Source organism: Glycine soja, chromosome 10, assembly GCF_004193775.1.
Source record: "Glycine soja cultivar W05 chromosome 10, ASM419377v2, whole genome shotgun sequence".
Classification (NCBI taxonomy): Eukaryota; Viridiplantae; Streptophyta; class Magnoliopsida; order Fabales; family Fabaceae; genus Glycine; species Glycine soja.
This window is the reverse complement of record NC_041011.1, coordinates 46,818,863-46,835,883: the sequence shown is the minus strand read 5'-3', so window position 1 is coordinate 46,835,883 and position 17,021 is coordinate 46,818,863. Positions and strand designations below refer to the sequence as shown.

General features: G+C 31.5%; 1 protein-coding gene and 1 long non-coding RNA gene across 5 annotated transcripts; one reads left to right on the top strand and one right to left on the bottom strand.

Moving 5' to 3' along the window:
* Positions 1-5,993: 5,993 nt before the first annotated feature.
* Positions 5,994-6,952, bottom strand: LOC114371994. The gene is made up of 2 exons (XR_003658101.1): positions 6,841-6,952; positions 5,994-6,369 (listed from the first exon to the last, which is right to left on the bottom strand). It is a non-coding gene; the product is annotated as an uncharacterized LOC114371994 (long non-coding RNA).
* LOC114371992 (carboxypeptidase SOL1-like) lies at positions 6,104-16,025 on the top strand. 4 transcript variants are annotated; one of them, XM_028329355.1, is made up of 15 exons: positions 6,104-6,319; positions 7,445-7,517; positions 7,643-7,738; positions 7,946-7,976; positions 8,083-8,139; positions 9,112-9,207; positions 9,748-9,870; positions 10,271-10,375; positions 11,600-11,646; positions 12,450-12,575; positions 12,668-12,770; positions 13,966-14,028; positions 14,597-14,680; positions 15,129-15,192; positions 15,489-16,025. In XM_028329355.1, the coding sequence occupies exons 3-15, from the start codon at positions 7,665-7,667 to the stop codon at positions 15,800-15,802; spliced, it is 1,287 nt and encodes a 428-aa protein (XP_028185156.1). In that variant the 5' UTR covers positions 6,104-6,319; positions 7,445-7,517; positions 7,643-7,664; the 3' UTR covers positions 15,803-16,025. The 4 variants fall into 4 exon arrangements, with proteins under 4 accessions (XP_028185156.1, XP_028185154.1, XP_028185153.1 ...); XM_028329353.1 differs by lacking the exon at positions 6,104-6,319 and adding an exon at positions 6,612-6,999 and having other exon boundaries at positions 7,448-7,517; XM_028329352.1 differs by lacking the exon at positions 6,104-6,319 and adding an exon at positions 6,615-6,999.
* The last annotated feature ends 996 nt before the right edge of the window (positions 16,026-17,021 follow it).

Sequence of the window (17,021 nt, the reverse complement as noted above, 5' to 3'; positions counted from 1 at the left end):
ACCTTATATAGAAACCATGCTTGACGAAAACTCTCAGGTCCATAATCTTGGAGTGACTGGGAATACGTGGTAGACAATAGACATAGCTTGTTTAGTGGCAAATTTGACAAAGGCTAATAGGTTCCCGCTTTTGGTTGACTAAAATTTATTGGGCTCTTTCACCCTTCTTTTTCTTTCTCTAAAAAAGTATATAGGAACTATTTTTAGTTCATGAAGTGAGATCATTCGTTAAAAGTGCAAAGAGTAATTACTAGTGCAATTTCTTTTAGTTTTTAAATTAGACACGTTATTTGGTGCTGGTTGAAAGATACCCCCACTGCCCACTAGTGCCACCTGACGGGAGTTATTCTTCTTTCTCTAAAGTGGTTTTAAACTTTTAATATACTACTATTAGTTATGTGTTAATTATTCTGACGTAAACTAGGCAAAATAATTTCTTTCGTACACAGGCATGATCAAGGGACAATGTCAACGAGCATATCTCAATATATATTTTTTTTAATCTTATTCTCTTTTGTCCAAATATTTTATGAAATTCGATTCTTCTAAAGTAAAAAATTCATCTAAAGTAGGTAATATTAGTTATTAATAAAACAAAATCAATGTCACGAGTGATCATTAATATTTGAAAATTATAAGTAATTGATTTAAGTAAAGAAAGTAATATTACTTCTTAATCAATGCCCTATGAATAGTGTCAACATTCTCTTAAAAAATAAAAATTAAATGAAGACTTGTAATTTCATGAAATGCTGGAAAATATTTGTTTAGAAAAATCAAATGGCACGAGTGATCATTAATATTTGAAATCAATGGTGTGTCCACTGCCCAGACATTTGGTCAATATATCAATTTATAAGTAAATGGAAACATTCGTGTAATTCTCTAAAAGAAAAATATTATTTTTGGCATCTTTGCCAGGCTATTATTTTACTTCCGGGGACTGAAATCCATATATGTTTCAATGGTTTTATGCAGCAAGTACTAGTTAGAGAGAAATTGTTCAGTGTTGATGATAGCTAATTTATAAAGTATAATATTTTTTTTGTACATGAAACCCAAAATAATTTTGATTTTTTCAATTTCTGATTGAAGATCAAGAAGCTTGCTGCCCGGTAAGGGATGGGTCTAGCAAGTGGTGAAACGTGGCACACTAGTGGCTGGGAACACCCTGGGCAGCGCTTCGGGCAGCTAAGAAATATCTGGTGCTAGAGGCACGCACGCACCCCCGAGATATTTATTAGCTCAACTCGGACCCGAGTCCACCGTGTCGACTCGGTGGCTCGTGGCCCAATCAGGACGTAGCTTCAGATATACACAGATCTATTTCTCACCGCGTGACTAATGCTTGGGTTGTTCGTTGTTTCGGACATTCAAATTTCCCACTTGCACCTGGGTCCCACCCTCATACCATGATACCATGCTTCATGCTATGGTGAACATCGTCATGCATGCCATGCCCTCTGCCAAATTTAATACGCATAGGGTTTAGGTGTTGGATTTTGATTGGCTATGTAAAGTCGTTTGTCTTTACCTGCTTTGGATTCTTACTTTTCTGAAAACGTGCTGCTGCTGCTGTTTGTGTTTTTCACCCCAGTGACCAAAACACCCTTGATGGTAAGAAATTAATAATTCATCAAATTAAACAAAAATTACTCTATGTGAAGATACCTGTCAAATACGAAGTGAACAAAATTATACAATTCCTAGCCAGCCCTAAGCGACATCTTCGATGTCGTTTTGCGGCAATAATAGAAGAGGAGGGTTTAAAATAATCAAATGAATAAGTCATCACGAGGTAATTTAAACTAAAAATATTTGAACTAAATAATTTCAATAGCTATTAATGGAGATCGAGTATACTTTTTTGTGCTTGTTTTATTGTAAAAATGATTATTTCAATAGCTGAAAAAAGTTTTAAATTGATCTTATAAAGTGATCCTTTTTTTTATTATTGATTTAATTTGCGGGAGAGGTAAATCGTGCACCAATCTTTATTTCTAAAAATATTAGTGCCAAACCCACATGCTGCCAGATATAGTTTATAACTTTATTCACATGTAAGTATGTAATATACTCTGGATCGAGTTTACTCACATGATGAAAGTTTTTCCGTCATCGTTACAAATTAAATGTAATATCACTATATTACTTTTGTTTCTAGAATTGATTTGTTTTTTCTTCCAACGTTAGTTTTGGAAAAAAGTATCCATTTTTTCGGCCATATAAATTTGATTTCAATTATATATCCTTTTTTTTACTACATTTCAATTAAATATTAAAGAAACCAAACATGAGTATTATTACAATTATCAATTATCAATTTCATGCACTTGGATGTACTAAAATCTAAATCTAACGTGGTCAGTTGCAACTATTTAATGTTTAATGGCTGTAATTAAAACAAACGGATTATTGTTCAGTTATTAATGGCTGTTATTGATTTATTATTATTATTATTAATGTCTTGTTAAGCAATATTTTTAAATACTGTTAAGAAATAATTAATATAAAGTTCTATTAAAAATCAATAGGGGCATATGGGAAATTACAGTAAACATACACAAGCTAGTAATATTTAATAAAAAATATTGTTTTTTTTTTTAAATCAGTATCCTTAAAATATTCATTAAAATGTCTATTTTTTTAATCAGCTATTAGAATTTGTCTATACATCATCAATTCAATTTCAATGATTCTATACATCATTAATTCAATTTCAATGATTCAATTATTGACTGTTGTTGTGAAATCAAACAATCTATATTGATTTATCGGTTTTGTAGAGGTTAATATATATCCATGGCAAAAATGGGTCAATTTGTGGTCATATTATGCAAGAGATTGACCCACCAGCCACATTTGACCTAATAGTACTTGTTAAGAACAAAGGCAATGGAAAAGTGGAAGATGGAGAAAGGAACGAATAAGAAAAAAAATAGTTGATTGAAAACTTTAAGTAAAGTTTATTCTACTTACGGAGTAAATGAAGTATAAATAATGAATACTAGTTATTAAATTAAATTAACTAAATCTAATGAATGTCCTCGAATATTGACATGAATTTTGGGTAAGGATTTCTGAATTTGGTAGATCTTTTTGTTTTTGTTAAAAAAAAAACACAGTTAAACTATATTTGAAGTGTTTGAGTCAAGTTGAATTAAGAGTTAGAGTTGAATTTCAAATACACCTAATAAAAGTAATTACCTGACAAATTTATGTGTCTTTTTTTTTTATCCGTAAATCAAATATAAATATTAAAAAATTAATGATAATTCACGTATATTGAACTCAACACCTCTCAATACAAATTTATGTTTTAGTAAATCTAATTGAATCTTCCAGTATAAAAAAAGTAAATATAATTAAATATTGTCTATAAAAAATCAATTGAATCTAATGATAATAATTTAGTTTAAGTTAAGCATTCGTGAAAGTGCGTACTTATAAGATCAATTAATTACTAAAGAGGTTTAGTTTAATTGATTGAACTATATATATATGTATGAGTGTTATAAATATTATAATTATGTATTTAATTTATATGGATAAAAAAAATAACATGCATTAGTTTGAGTTTTTTAAAAAGGTGAAATAACTATTGAGTATTACTGGATGTCAAGATAGTGACTTCTCTACTTTTTACTTAATTTTCACTTTCTACTTTGAGTATAGAGTTGATTTAGAAAGAAGTATTTCTTGAAAAAAATCACCAGTTAGAATTAAATTCATTTGAGACACATAAAATGTAGATATAGTTAGACTTCAAAAGTATGTTTTATGTAGTCAAACAAAATTCTTCCAATTTTCACAATATAATAATAGCAAACCATCTTTTCAACTACCCCTTGTATTTGTGAAACTGATTTCACCCTCCTTAGGAAAAACACTCTCAAAGGCTAACTGAGTAATTCAAAATATCCAATGACCCCAAAATTTTGACAAGTGAGGAGAATATTCTAGAATGCATGATAATTGATAAAGATTAAGGAGGTGGTCGGTTACGCAATCATATTAGCCACGCAGAAACTGGTACGCTTGTCCATTTCAATTTTTCAACGGCCAAACAATCAGTTACTACCTTATTTGATTTTTTTTACATTAACAATAATGGCATCATGTCAAAGAAACCCTACACGTGTCATAATTATGTTATTAGGTTCTTTACGTGAGCTCACGCGCCTACTGTGTCGGCAATCGATATGCTATTATAAAGTTTTTGGACGGCTCCTTACCAAGTTAGGAGGAATTAATCACTTGCGTGATGTCACATCTGACTAGGTTTCCATTATTAACCAAAACCAAAACCAAAACAAAAACTGACTCGTGGTTTTCAGTTTCCTATTTTTCTTTTTTTAGATACTTTTAATTTCATCATTTTTTTACCTCTTTGTATTGCGAGTGTTCTGTTAAGTTTTTTTTCCTCTTCCAATTTCTTTTTACACTCAAATGTGATCCATGTGCTACTACTTACTATTAATTATTCTTTTTACACTTAAATGCGATCCATCATCCATGTTGTTGCTGCAGGTATCGTGTATGTTTTATGCTCACTTTCTTTCTTGTACTTAAATTTGTGCCGTTTATATCGTTAATCCGTTATACTAGTTTAGATGCTGCGTCTAATTTGTCGAAGATAAGGAGTATGAATAAAAAAAAAATTGTTTGTTATAAATTATAATAATGAAAGAGAATTGGCTTTTCAAAAAGTAAATATTTTTGACGCCATGTCAACAAGTTGAAGGAATTTGGTCCACACCCACGCCATGTCACAATCCATGTCAAATGCAGTTTAGAAGATAAATATATACAACTACAGTATTGTTGGTTATAAAATTAATGTTTAAATTGTGATAAAAATATATCCATGTGTATAATAATAACCTACGAAATTTTTAAAAATTCAAAAACATTTGAGAGTACGCATATATGATACCAATGTTACTTAACTGCGAGAATAATTGGGCTCGAATGATTTGAAACCCAAAGTTGTCTCCCAATGCAATGAATTTCTTTTTCGTGGATGCTTTCTGTTTTCTCCTTCTGGAATGGAACTTCTGTTTATCGACAATTTCATTTGGGATGTGACCACTAGTTTAGGCTTAATCATGATCCCACTTCACGAGGTATACTTTACAGTATAGGCTTCTATCCAAACCTTCATATTTTATCTGGTCTTATAATTTTATTGCTCTTGTTTTACGTTGTGATTTTTTTTTTTTGTAAGCAGAAAAGAAAAATCACGGTTATTTTATCTGGTCTTAAAATATGTTCCAGGTTTTACAAAAAAAAAAAGAAATGTTCCAGGTTAACCATGGGGGAGATTATAAAAGACAAATAGGTTTCTTTTGTAAAGCAAGTGAATCCACAATGATCCATAAGATATCGCAATCAATTAATGCTGTGAATTTTTTGTAATGGGATCTATATTTGTTTGTTTTTTTTATTTATTTAGAAAAATACAATCTTATCCACTTTAAAGGCAGTTTGGTATCTAAAAAATCTTACAAGTTGAAGCTACAGTTCTATCCCAACTTGTGATTATTTGAGCATGCGTCATTTTAAGCATTATGTAGAAGACAATCATTTACCAACATAGTTAGTTGATCAAACTTAGAAACCTTTCGGACAATATATTCAATAGGTAAAATCGACACACCAAAGCTATATATTGCAACTAGACGGAATCAATTCCACCATTATCTGAAAGCCAATAAGTGAAGTGACTGAAATATCATAAATGAGAATTTAGCCTGACGGACGCAGCTCAAGTAGATGGATGAGAATTTAAGTGAAAAACCATAAATGCAAATTATGGTTACACCATTTGATCTAAAAACAAAAAGTAAGTTCAAAAGTAATAGTTTTACATTAATTATTTGTTTAGATAATTAAACTTAGAAACTTCCATAAATCCTATTCTTCAAAATATTAGTCACTTAACAATCAATTCCTAAAATCACGCAACAATGACTATCAATCATGAAAGATACTTATCGTAACGTGCAAATGTAACTATTTTTTGGATAAACATAACAAGGGATTCAGATCTTCTCCAATCCAACCCTCTTCATCTCTCTCTTCTTTTCTATTTTTCTTTCATCTTCTACTCTCTTCTATCCTCTCCTCCCTTGTTTTTCCTATTCAAGGATCCACATACACATAACAAGATGATGATGAATAGTTGTCTAACACGCTTTCTAGTTATGTTTTTCGAAAAATACAATATAACAACCTTCACCTAGTCAATTCTTAAATAAGATGATGTTGAAATGACTTGAATGCTGGATTCTCTGCAAGTGTGCCTCCTTCGAGACGGGTAAAGAATCTCCATCGATGCAACTCAAAAGAAGTTCCCACAAAAATTGGCTGTAGCAATTCGTTCAAAATAATGACAAAGTAATATTAGTATTAATTTCTGATTTATTTCGATTGTGACATAACCATATACCATCAACACTAGATTATAAACAAAACGGCCAAATAATAGGTTTCCAGAAAAAGAAAAAGGAATCTGTTCTCAGCATAAAATTCACTTGAGCGAATAATTTTTAATGTAGAGTTTTCAGAAAGCGAAAATAGCTTTGTAACAAAAAGAAGTGAAAATAGCTTTTATTACATGAAAATTTGTGTTTTTTTTTCAAACAATAGATCAAAATCTGATGGGCTTTACAAAATCACAGATGGGTGATCATTGAATGAGCCAGCCCATATATAGTATAAAGCTCGCATTTAAAGCCCGAAAAAGAGAAAAAAAAGTGACAACGTTGCTTGAATTTGAAATTTTCGTTTTTTTACGTCACGTGAGTGTCACCGATAAATCGGAACAAAACAAACAACCTTAGCCTGATGCCTGAGTTCTCCGAGCCCGATCATGCATTTCATCGTCCATGTCCATGGATATGAAGATGAACATGCTTTTCTTTCTCGTCCTTTTTGCTTCTGCAATTTCCTCTTCTCTTGCCAAGGGTTCCTTGCAACAAACCCTTCTTCCTTCAGGTCTTCTTTGCATCTCAAACTATGCGTATTGCCTTTCTTCTTCGTTTTTTTTTTTTTTTTGGTTTTTAAATCAACTTAAGACCGGGGGAAAAATGGGTTCTTGCATTTGACCTTTTAAAAAAAAACAACTTGGCTCAACCAATTTGAAACTCATAATTTGACTCCATGAGGAATAAGTTATAATAACTGTATTCAAGATTTGGAGTGTTTTTATTTTATTTTATAATGTTCTTTATAAATAATTTTTGGACTCCGTTCTCAGTTTATATTTTTATTTGGATTGTTTTGTTTTGGGAGTGTGAAGTGAAATTTTACAACTCTTGGGAGGGAGGGTGGTCAGAATTTGCATGGTTTGTGATAATTAGCTTGATAACGTTTGTTGTTTAGCTTCAAAAGTGGAATTTTCAATTTGAAGTTTCTAACTACATGTTGTTGTTGGTATTAGAAGAATTCGATGACGGTAGTAATGCAAGCAGTGCAAGGCATTTATTAGAGGATGAGTCTCAGGCTCAGACAAGGTATCTTAATGGATCTTCTCAGTGACAGCTATGATGTAGTTATTGCTATGATTTGCTCTGCATTTAAATTCAAATAGTCATTTTTCATTTTTATTGTTTATTTATTTATTTATTTTCTTTACTAGTGTTGATTTGGCACAAGGATTTATGTCCAATGATGAACTTGAATGGGCCATCCAAGAATTTGGACAAAGATGCAGCAACATATCCAGGGTATACAGGTGATTCCTCATTCTTGTGCAGTGTTTCTTACTTAATCATATAACTCAAAATTATGCCTCAACTAATGACTTTAGAACTAAATGCTCATTAATTCCTCCTCCTTTCATGAATAAATGAACTTCTTATAAAGTCTGTGCTTCTTGCAATTGCTCAACTGACTTGCAATTTGTTTCTCTCTTTGAGGGATTCTTGGAATGGGCTATCAGTATTGGAAAGAGTGTAAATGGTTTTCCATTGGTAATTTCTTTTTCTTTTCAGAATTCATTCATAATTTACATTTGAATCTAAGTAGTTTCATTTAAGTGAGTGTCGTCACTTTTTTGTTTTTCTTCATTCCATATAGTGGGTGATAGAGATTTCTGACAAGCCTGGAGAAGAAGAGACTGAACCTGCATTTAAGGTGAGTGTTTGCCACCCAATACCAGCGAAGCAACTAGCTTATGATATTGTTTTATTTCAATTTTACTGCTTTTGACGGAGAAATATAACAGACATTTGAAACTTTTAAAGTTAGAATATCATGACACATTGAATAGTAGGAATGGACATAACTTTTCCACTCATATTGTTTTATTTCATTTTTACTGCTTTTGGCGGAGAAATATAACACAGACATTTGAAACTTTTAAAGTCAGAATATCATGACACAATGAATAGTAGGAATGGACATAACTTTTCCACTCATTTTAACCCTCTTAATTCCCTTCTCTTTTTACACTTTACTAAAGTTGATTACTTCCTTGAAAATAGAAAAGGTATAGCATTGTGTTGAAATACCTCTTTTTCTGGGTTATAACTTAAGAATTCAAGTTCATTAATTCCCCTATCTGTGTTGTATGGGATACTTGTCTTGATATTCCAAATTCTCTTTGTTCTTTATTAGGAACACTAGTGCATTCTGCATGCATCAATTTACTGAACTGGCAGGAGATTATTGGGGGTAAGTGATTAAATAATTCAAGGATTTGAAGTCTAAAAGAAATCATTGATTTATAAGTGTGTAAAAGACATTTGTCATAAGAATTCCACTCCATGTTCAATTCCCCTCTAAAATAATGATCTCTGCTAATCTGTAATAAGATACGAAACAATCTTAGGAACTACTACTCATATACTCAATTATTATTTTTTCTTTGATGTTTACATTTTTGCACATAAGGTTTAATGAACTCTTGTTGCATTTTCTCTCAATAAGTTCTTCTTTTATTGGCTTTTTTTCTACTCATATGGATTAGCTGTTTTTTTCTTTTCTGGATATGATTTTTATGCTTGATGTCATATTTAATACTTCTGCTTTAGTGTTAGTTAATTGCCTGAAGAATGTTCTGTAGTCTTGAATTCAGCAATTCTGTGACCATTAATACTGATGCAGTATATTGGAAATGTGCACGGTGATGAACCTGTGGGACGTGAGCTGCTTATATTTTTGGCCAATTGGTTATGTGATAACCATTTGAAGGATCCTTTGGTATTTTTGTTTCCTTTATTTGCACCTATATATTTTGATCTCTTTCCCCGTCTTTGCATACATGACAAATACATGCCTTTGCTGTTATTTTGTTGATGCCGGTGCAAATTTTTAAAGTTTATAAACTGTTGCAATATCTATTATTGAGCACAAAAACTCTATTGACTAGGGAAAATTATTCTACAGCCTGATAACAATCTCTTCATTTATTTCCTCTATTGAAATTTTTATTAAGAAAAAAATAGAAAGAAAATCATCAAATCAAGGCTTTTCCATCCTTCTGTATATCCACTAGTCAAATTTCATGGAAAATCACCGAGGAAGGAATGCTCCATTCATTTCAATTTCAAACTTCGGATCAGTTTGAAAAGACTATTTATGTTAGAAATTTATTCAATAAATAAATATGAACTATATTTCAAATATATTGGAATTCAGATCAGCTTCAGTATTCACATCTTGCATTTTCCAGTGACACTAATATTATTTTATGATTCAGTTCTTACTTTTACAATTTCTGACTTTTGTGAAATATTTCAGGCAACATTGATTGTGGAGAATGTTCACCTTCATTTACTTCCATCAATGAATCCTGATGGTTTTAGTTTAAGAAAGCGTGGTAATGCTAATAATATTGATCTGAATCGGGATTTTCCTGACCAGGTATATATCTGTTTTTTAATAGTAATCTGTATACAGTATGTTGATAAAGTTGGTTGAAGGTCATTGTTACTATGAAATCAAATTCTAATATTAGAATCAATATTAATGTTCTCACCTTTATGACTGAGGTTTTACTATTATGTTCATAAGATCATTCTAGTAGTTGATTTACATTTATAAATGTCATTACATAAGTTTATGTTACCTTTAATTGATGATTTTAATATCAGAACCATGAATTTTTACTTTGTGGATGTGAATGTATACATATTTTTATCTTTTTAATTTAATTTAAATTTAAAGTGACACTTTGTATATCATGTTGTTTGTTATAAATGCTGCTATTTCTTGCTAGAGATCATCTGAACACTAACCAACTATGTTTCAAATGAAATAACAGTTTGTTTTTATAAATGATGATGAGGATTCCCGGCAACCTGAAACAAGAGCGATAATGAATTGGTTGAGAGATATACGATTCACAGCATCTGCCACTTTGCATGGGGTATTAATTCTTTGGAATTCACATAATAATTTGCTTGCTTCATTTATTTATTTAATTATTTTTGTGATGTCTACTCTGGGCTGAGCTGTTTATTTCCAGTTTATCTTTTAGTTGTGGGGATCCTGTTATACATCAAGGAATTATATCCTTTCTTTCATTCTACAATATTTCAATTTTCTCCATTCGAAGATATACATGATGCCTGAGCAGAATTATATGGTTTCGGTTAATGGCAATAAGATAAAGTTGTCAAAAGTCATTGAGAACTTGTTATATTTTCAGAAATCTTGAATATGAAGGTAACCAATCAGTTTCCAGTGCCTGCTTCATGCTTTCTGAAATTTTGGAATTTTTTTTCCTAGCAGTTTATTTCATTTGATATTTCTTCTTTCACCCTATGTTTGGATGCAGAGAAAGAAAAGAGGAGTAAAGAAAAAATTTGATTTGAAAAATTCTGTTGTTTGGTTGTAAAGAAAGTAGAGAGGAAAAAAATTTCTAAAAAACAAAATTTTGAAATTTTGTATGTTTTATCTTCATTTCAAATTTCAAATTTTTTTCTCCTATTTTTTCCACTAACACCCTATTTTCTCAATTCTGCACTTTTAGTCCCCCCCCCCCCCCCCCCCATCTTTTAATCGAAACATTTCATCCCTCACTTTTAAAAAAATTTCGATTTTAGTCCCCCATTTTTTAATTGAGACATTTCGTCTCTTACTTTTAAAAAATCAGCAATTTTAGTCCTTGTGGCCAATTTCAAACTTTGATCTATGTACTCTGTAAACGTTGATTGACAAATGTTTGTTTATTATGCCCATGACAAATGTTTTTTTTTTAAATTATTTAATTGCTAACAAGCTTAATTTATTAAAACAAAAATTAAAAAATGTACACAGTCAACAAGTCTGAAATTGACCAAAGGGACTAAAATCACAGATTTGGGAAAATAGGAGGACGAAAATTGCATTTTAGCCTTTAGTTTAAATGAAAATTGAATTTAGGAACTTTTCTGCATGTATTCTGCCAGTGTTTTCATAACTTGTTCATTTCTTTACTGACATTCACTTCTTTTTTTAAATTTTCATTTTATGGTTGAAAAGGCCAACACGTGAAATAACCCTGAATAGTTGATCTCGTTGAATTGGTTTTAGCTCATCTATATTAGTAATTTTCATATTTATACCCAGAATCTGTTTATTAATGGTGTCTTTTTGTTTATAACCTCAGGGGGCACTTGTTGCAAATTATCCATGGGATGGCAGCGATGACAAAAGGTGATAAAATACTTTATTTGTATTCATTCCATGCTATTTAATTTGCATTGTGTCTACTTTGCTACCCATTATGTGTGTTTCCTATATCATATGAAAAGTGCTATTTCAGTAGTTCACCATTTTTTTTTCTACTAATTTTTTTTACCACACAGCTTAGACTTGAAATCTTGTATGGAGCTGAATGTTTGACGGCAAAAAGCCAGTAAGAGAATAAAATCATTGTATCAGAGATGAGAATGTTGCAGTTGATGAGTGGACATACTAGACAACATAGGATTAGACATGATTTACGATTGAACATTATGACATTATTTGATCCATGTCACCGGAAATGACTTGGTTGCTGTTCTTCCAAGAGTGCTGTATTTTAATGTTATTACTTGTTAAGTTGAATATGGTTACCAATCTTTGTTTTCTCAAGTTTTCTTGTTGGATGTCAAATATTTTGCTATTTTAAGGTATTAACATTTTGCAAATGCTATGTTTCAATGTTATCGCTTATTAAGTAGGAATATGCTCACCAAGCTTTGATTGTTGAAGATTTCTTGCTGGCTGTAAAATCTTTTTTTATTCTGTAATTAATGATTTCATGAGATATCAATGAGTTTCAGACCTTATATTAATGTCAACAACACCAAGGGAACTGTGACTTTAGGTCATACATAATGTCAGATACTGTTTATCTCTTCTTGCTTTCAGACCATTTTCAGTGCATTACATTTATATAGAGATGTATATTGAATGACATGCTTCCAATCTGGACTCTTGTGTTGAATTTTTCTATTGATATGAATAAATTACAGGACAAAGTACTATGGTTGTCCTGATGATGATGCATTTCGATTCATGTCAAGTATCTACAGTCACTCTCATTACAATATGTCTTCAAGCAAGGAATTTCTCGGTGGAATCACAAATGGAGCAGCATGGTATTGTTGTATGAAAGTATTGCATAGTAGTTCATGACTGAAATCCTATTCCTTTTAATATGTGCACAATTTACAAATAGTACTGACTGCAGGTACCCTCTATATGGGGGAATGCAAGATTGGAACTATATACATGCTGGCTGTTTTGAGTTGACCCTGGAAATTAGTGATAATAAATGGCCTAATGCTGCTGAGGTTAGTTCTAGCTTCTAAACCGAGCAGTCTTTAAATTTACAAGTATATCTGGAATAAAGCAAAATAATTAGAACAAATTACACTCACATCCCAAGTTTTAATGAAATTACACCTGATATCTTTTCCTTTTCTGACATTACTTTGACCTTCCATGTTCTATATAAATGCATAAGAAATCAGGGGATGTCTGTGTTAACGGGAAGAGTATACTGCAATATGTTGTTGTATAAATTAAGGGAGGCTTCTATAAGGTAAAAAAATGAGTTAAACCTTGGGGTGTGAATGTAATTTTTCCAAATAATTATAAGAGAATACGAAAAAAGTAAGCAAATCTTGAGAGATAGGAATAAGGGATCCCACCGAGGACCCACAAAAACTTGAGATGCATTCTGACATTATTTAAGCATTCTATTTAAAGTTTCCATTGTTAAAACAATTAGGATAAGAGAATATGATTTTAACTGACCTGTAGATCTGTCTGAACTCTGAAGCCAGATGAATTTCCATTGATAGATAATGAAAGCCAAATTTTAGCAATTCAACTACAACTGTTCATCCTTTTTTAATATTTTTACCCAGATCTTATCTATTCCATCACTAAAAAAATTTCCTGTTTCAATGATCATGACTTTTCTCCCCATCCATTTACACAGCAAGGACTACACCATCAAAATTTATTTCACTTTCTATTTATTGTGTTGTCTTGTCTTATATTTGCTCTTAACCAACATAAGCACGAGATACCGATAGCCATACAGAAGTATGGCCATAAGGCCATAGACTTCCCGTTGACAGAATGGTGGCTAAAAGGAATATTCACTGTTGGAATAACAGCATTTCGACATGGTAGGGAGGAGTGAAGTGTGAACTCTGTCATAGAAAATTATTAAAAGGAGAAACAGGAAGAGAAGGGAGGGTAGGCAAGAATGAAAAAGGTGGAGGGGCTTTGGGAGAGGAGTAATCTTCAGTGTATCTGCAAAATTTCCTTTACTTCCCTGCATTCTCTTCTGTAATTTCAGTCTCAACATAGAGTGGTACCTCTGCTTGTAAGGAGCTTGTTTTCCATTATTTGTACCATAACTCCAAGTATCCATCAGATACTTACTTGGTTTGCATGATTGGCATCTACATATTGGTTATTGTTTACTTATCACTATTAAAAGTTTCTTGTGTTGTTTACTTTGTTAATATGCAGCTTCCTTTTCTTTGGAGATACAACAAAATGAGCATGCTTAATCTTGTGGCAAGCCTGGTGAAGGTATGCTGTTTCTGTTAATATGCTTTACATAAAGAACTAATGTGAAATTTATATCCTGTCCTTTTGCTTCGGAATTTTTTTAGGAGCCTTTTCAATGGTTCATGTAAATATTTGAGAGAGGATGTGGGAGACAACATTGCTGAGTGAATGTATAGTTATATACAAGTGACTGTGGTCTTATGTATCAGTTTTATTTATGAAGAGAATGAGGCTCTTTACAGCCTCTTACAAGTGTGTAGTAGAGAGCGCTGCTAATGCAGCTATTATATACAACAAAGAATATATATATTTGATGGAGGGAAAACTGAAAGATTCATTTTCAAAATGTTTGAAATAAGATGTACAATTATATTTGATGGAAGTTCCATATTTTTGTTTATTGAGCTTAGTTGTATTTTTATTCTTTCTGCTATATTTTATTTTATTGGATCAAAAGATTACCTTTTACATTATATTTTAAAATATACTTAGGAGATTGGTTAGCAGATTCTCGTATTTGCCTATGTTTAAGTTGTCGGTGCCATTGCTTTTTATTAAATTGATTGGCTATTTGTATTCTACTCTATAGACAGGAGTGCATGGAAGAATATATTCTTCAGGCGATGGAAGGCCATTACCAGGCTCTATAATTGTCAGTGGAATAAATTACACAGTACGTGTGAAAGTACATGTTCTTTTATCTATTTTTCCTTTCAAACCTCTTGATCTCTATCCTCCCTTCTCTCTCTGTCTTCTGCATGATAGGAAGTATGTATCTCTGCCCATTTTTGTTCAATTAGATAATGACATCAAATTTTTATGTGAAATCCCAATCTTGCTACAGTTTTGTTCAGGCTTCTGTAAAATTCTTTTCCCACTTCCCAGCATTGTCTTTTCTTACAATGCTTGTCTGTAGTTGTACTGCATATTTGATTGATTGATTTATTAGACAAAAATATTTTATTTTTTAAGTTTAGATTTCATGTTTCAAATTTCAATTGATAGCCTATGGATTGTTTTTGTTCCTTTGCTACAATTCTTGATATTTCTCAATTGCATGTTTGTTTTTAAGCTTCAGTTTGATGATGTAATTTGGGTCTGTTAATTTTCTGAACTAACAGGTTAGAGCTGGAAATACTTTTGGTGACTATCATCGCATACTCGCCCCAAGAGATAAATATGAAGGTATTCTAATACAATTCAAATTATTTTGTTATAGTATGGATTAAAGCCTAACTTGAAGATTTTCTGAATTAATTAAAGAATAAGAATGGAATTCTCATGATTTGGTGAAATCTTGGTGAGTAGGCGGGTTCTTAAGTTGTCTGAAGACAAGTTAAATAATAAAATTCCTGGATGGGATATATAGATTTCATAACAACCCAGATGACAATATCCTCTTTCTATTATTATTATTGTTATTAAATTACACAATTTTCAGTTTTAGAGTTTTGTGATCAATTTCTCAATCTAAATTGCAGTAGTGGCAACCATGCCTGGCTACAAATCAAAGAATACAACTATTTGGTTGGACGAAGGACCAGTGACATTGGATTTTGTTCTTGACCCTGAAGTCAGTGTCAAAGGGAGTGTACTACGAAATATCTATGATTGTGACTGTAATGGTGAAAGCAAACAAGAATTTGTTCAGTTTCTTTGGGGAACTCACTTGGAAGTTTTCTTTGTTGTGATTGTTGTTTTAGGATTTTTACTTTTATTATTTCAGAGAAGACAAAAAGTCAAATTTTCAACAAGCAGACAGTCAGCGGGGGCAAAAAGAACTGTTGAGGTCTAAGGTTATTGATATGTAACCCACTAAGGTTGGCCTAGGGGTAAGGAGTTAGGATAGATGCATGAGGATTTAGGTTTGATTTTCATTGTTGTCATTGCACACCAAAAAAGGTTATTGATATGTTGTTTGTATTAAATTCTGTTGTATATTAAAGTGGGTTGAAAAATGAAACCTTTTTCCATGTAAAGATTTCTTCAGATGGCTAACGTGAATTCGTATTATTGAATGCTGTTGTTTAAAGAAATTAAAACTATTTGCATATGGATATTTCTGAAGATGGATGATATTATTTCATGTTACTCAATGCTTCAATTCTTGGCCCATTTCAGTTCTTGAAAAGAACACAGATGATGAAAAAATGAAAATCAAAAGAACATTGCCCAAGATATTCAATTGTATGGACACCTGCAGAATAGTATATCAATGAGATTAACCTTTCAAGTTAGTGATTAATCATGTTAGAAAAGGAAAATTCTCAAAATGTTATTATTTTTTTTTTATGAAACATCTTATGAATGCATATTAAGTGGAAGAGAGGTACTTGCAACACACTCTTTTTAACACATTTTGTTGTTGATTAAAATTTATTAAAAGTTATAAAATTCAAGGGGAACTTATAAAATGGGAAGTGACTCAGCAAAAATTGTAATTCTTAATAAATCAGTCAATAATAGAAAAAAATTGTTCAAAAGAGTGTGTTCCCTCAAGTGGAATCCACTGAGCTGTGTATGTGCAGGCTTGTGATCCCTTAGCACAAATTAAAAGGCAAGAGAAACTATAGTGCCACTGTGCCACATTACACGATCACATGAACCATTTTAGGGAAAATTCAACTTAGGGCATATATATATACATCCTTGTTTTTGCACGGGTATAAGCCACTCAAACAAAAAAAACCCCCGTGATTTTCAGAGAAATTGAAACGCACCATTTGAGCGGGAAAAATATCATAAAAACTTGATCTGCAATAGCTGTACGGTTCCAATTTATAACTTGCTTTATATTTAATAGTGTCCATTACTAAATTTTACTAATGTTTTGAAAATTTCCACCCCCTGAAAAGTATGTAGCCCTCAAACGATATATCAACGCCATTGACTTCAATTTTACATACTCCATGCAAAAGGTTGTACAGATCGAAGATAAACAAGATGCTAAGGGCCTATTTATTTTTAAGTTGGATAAAGTTAATTTTAAACTGTTAAATGCAATTAAAATATGT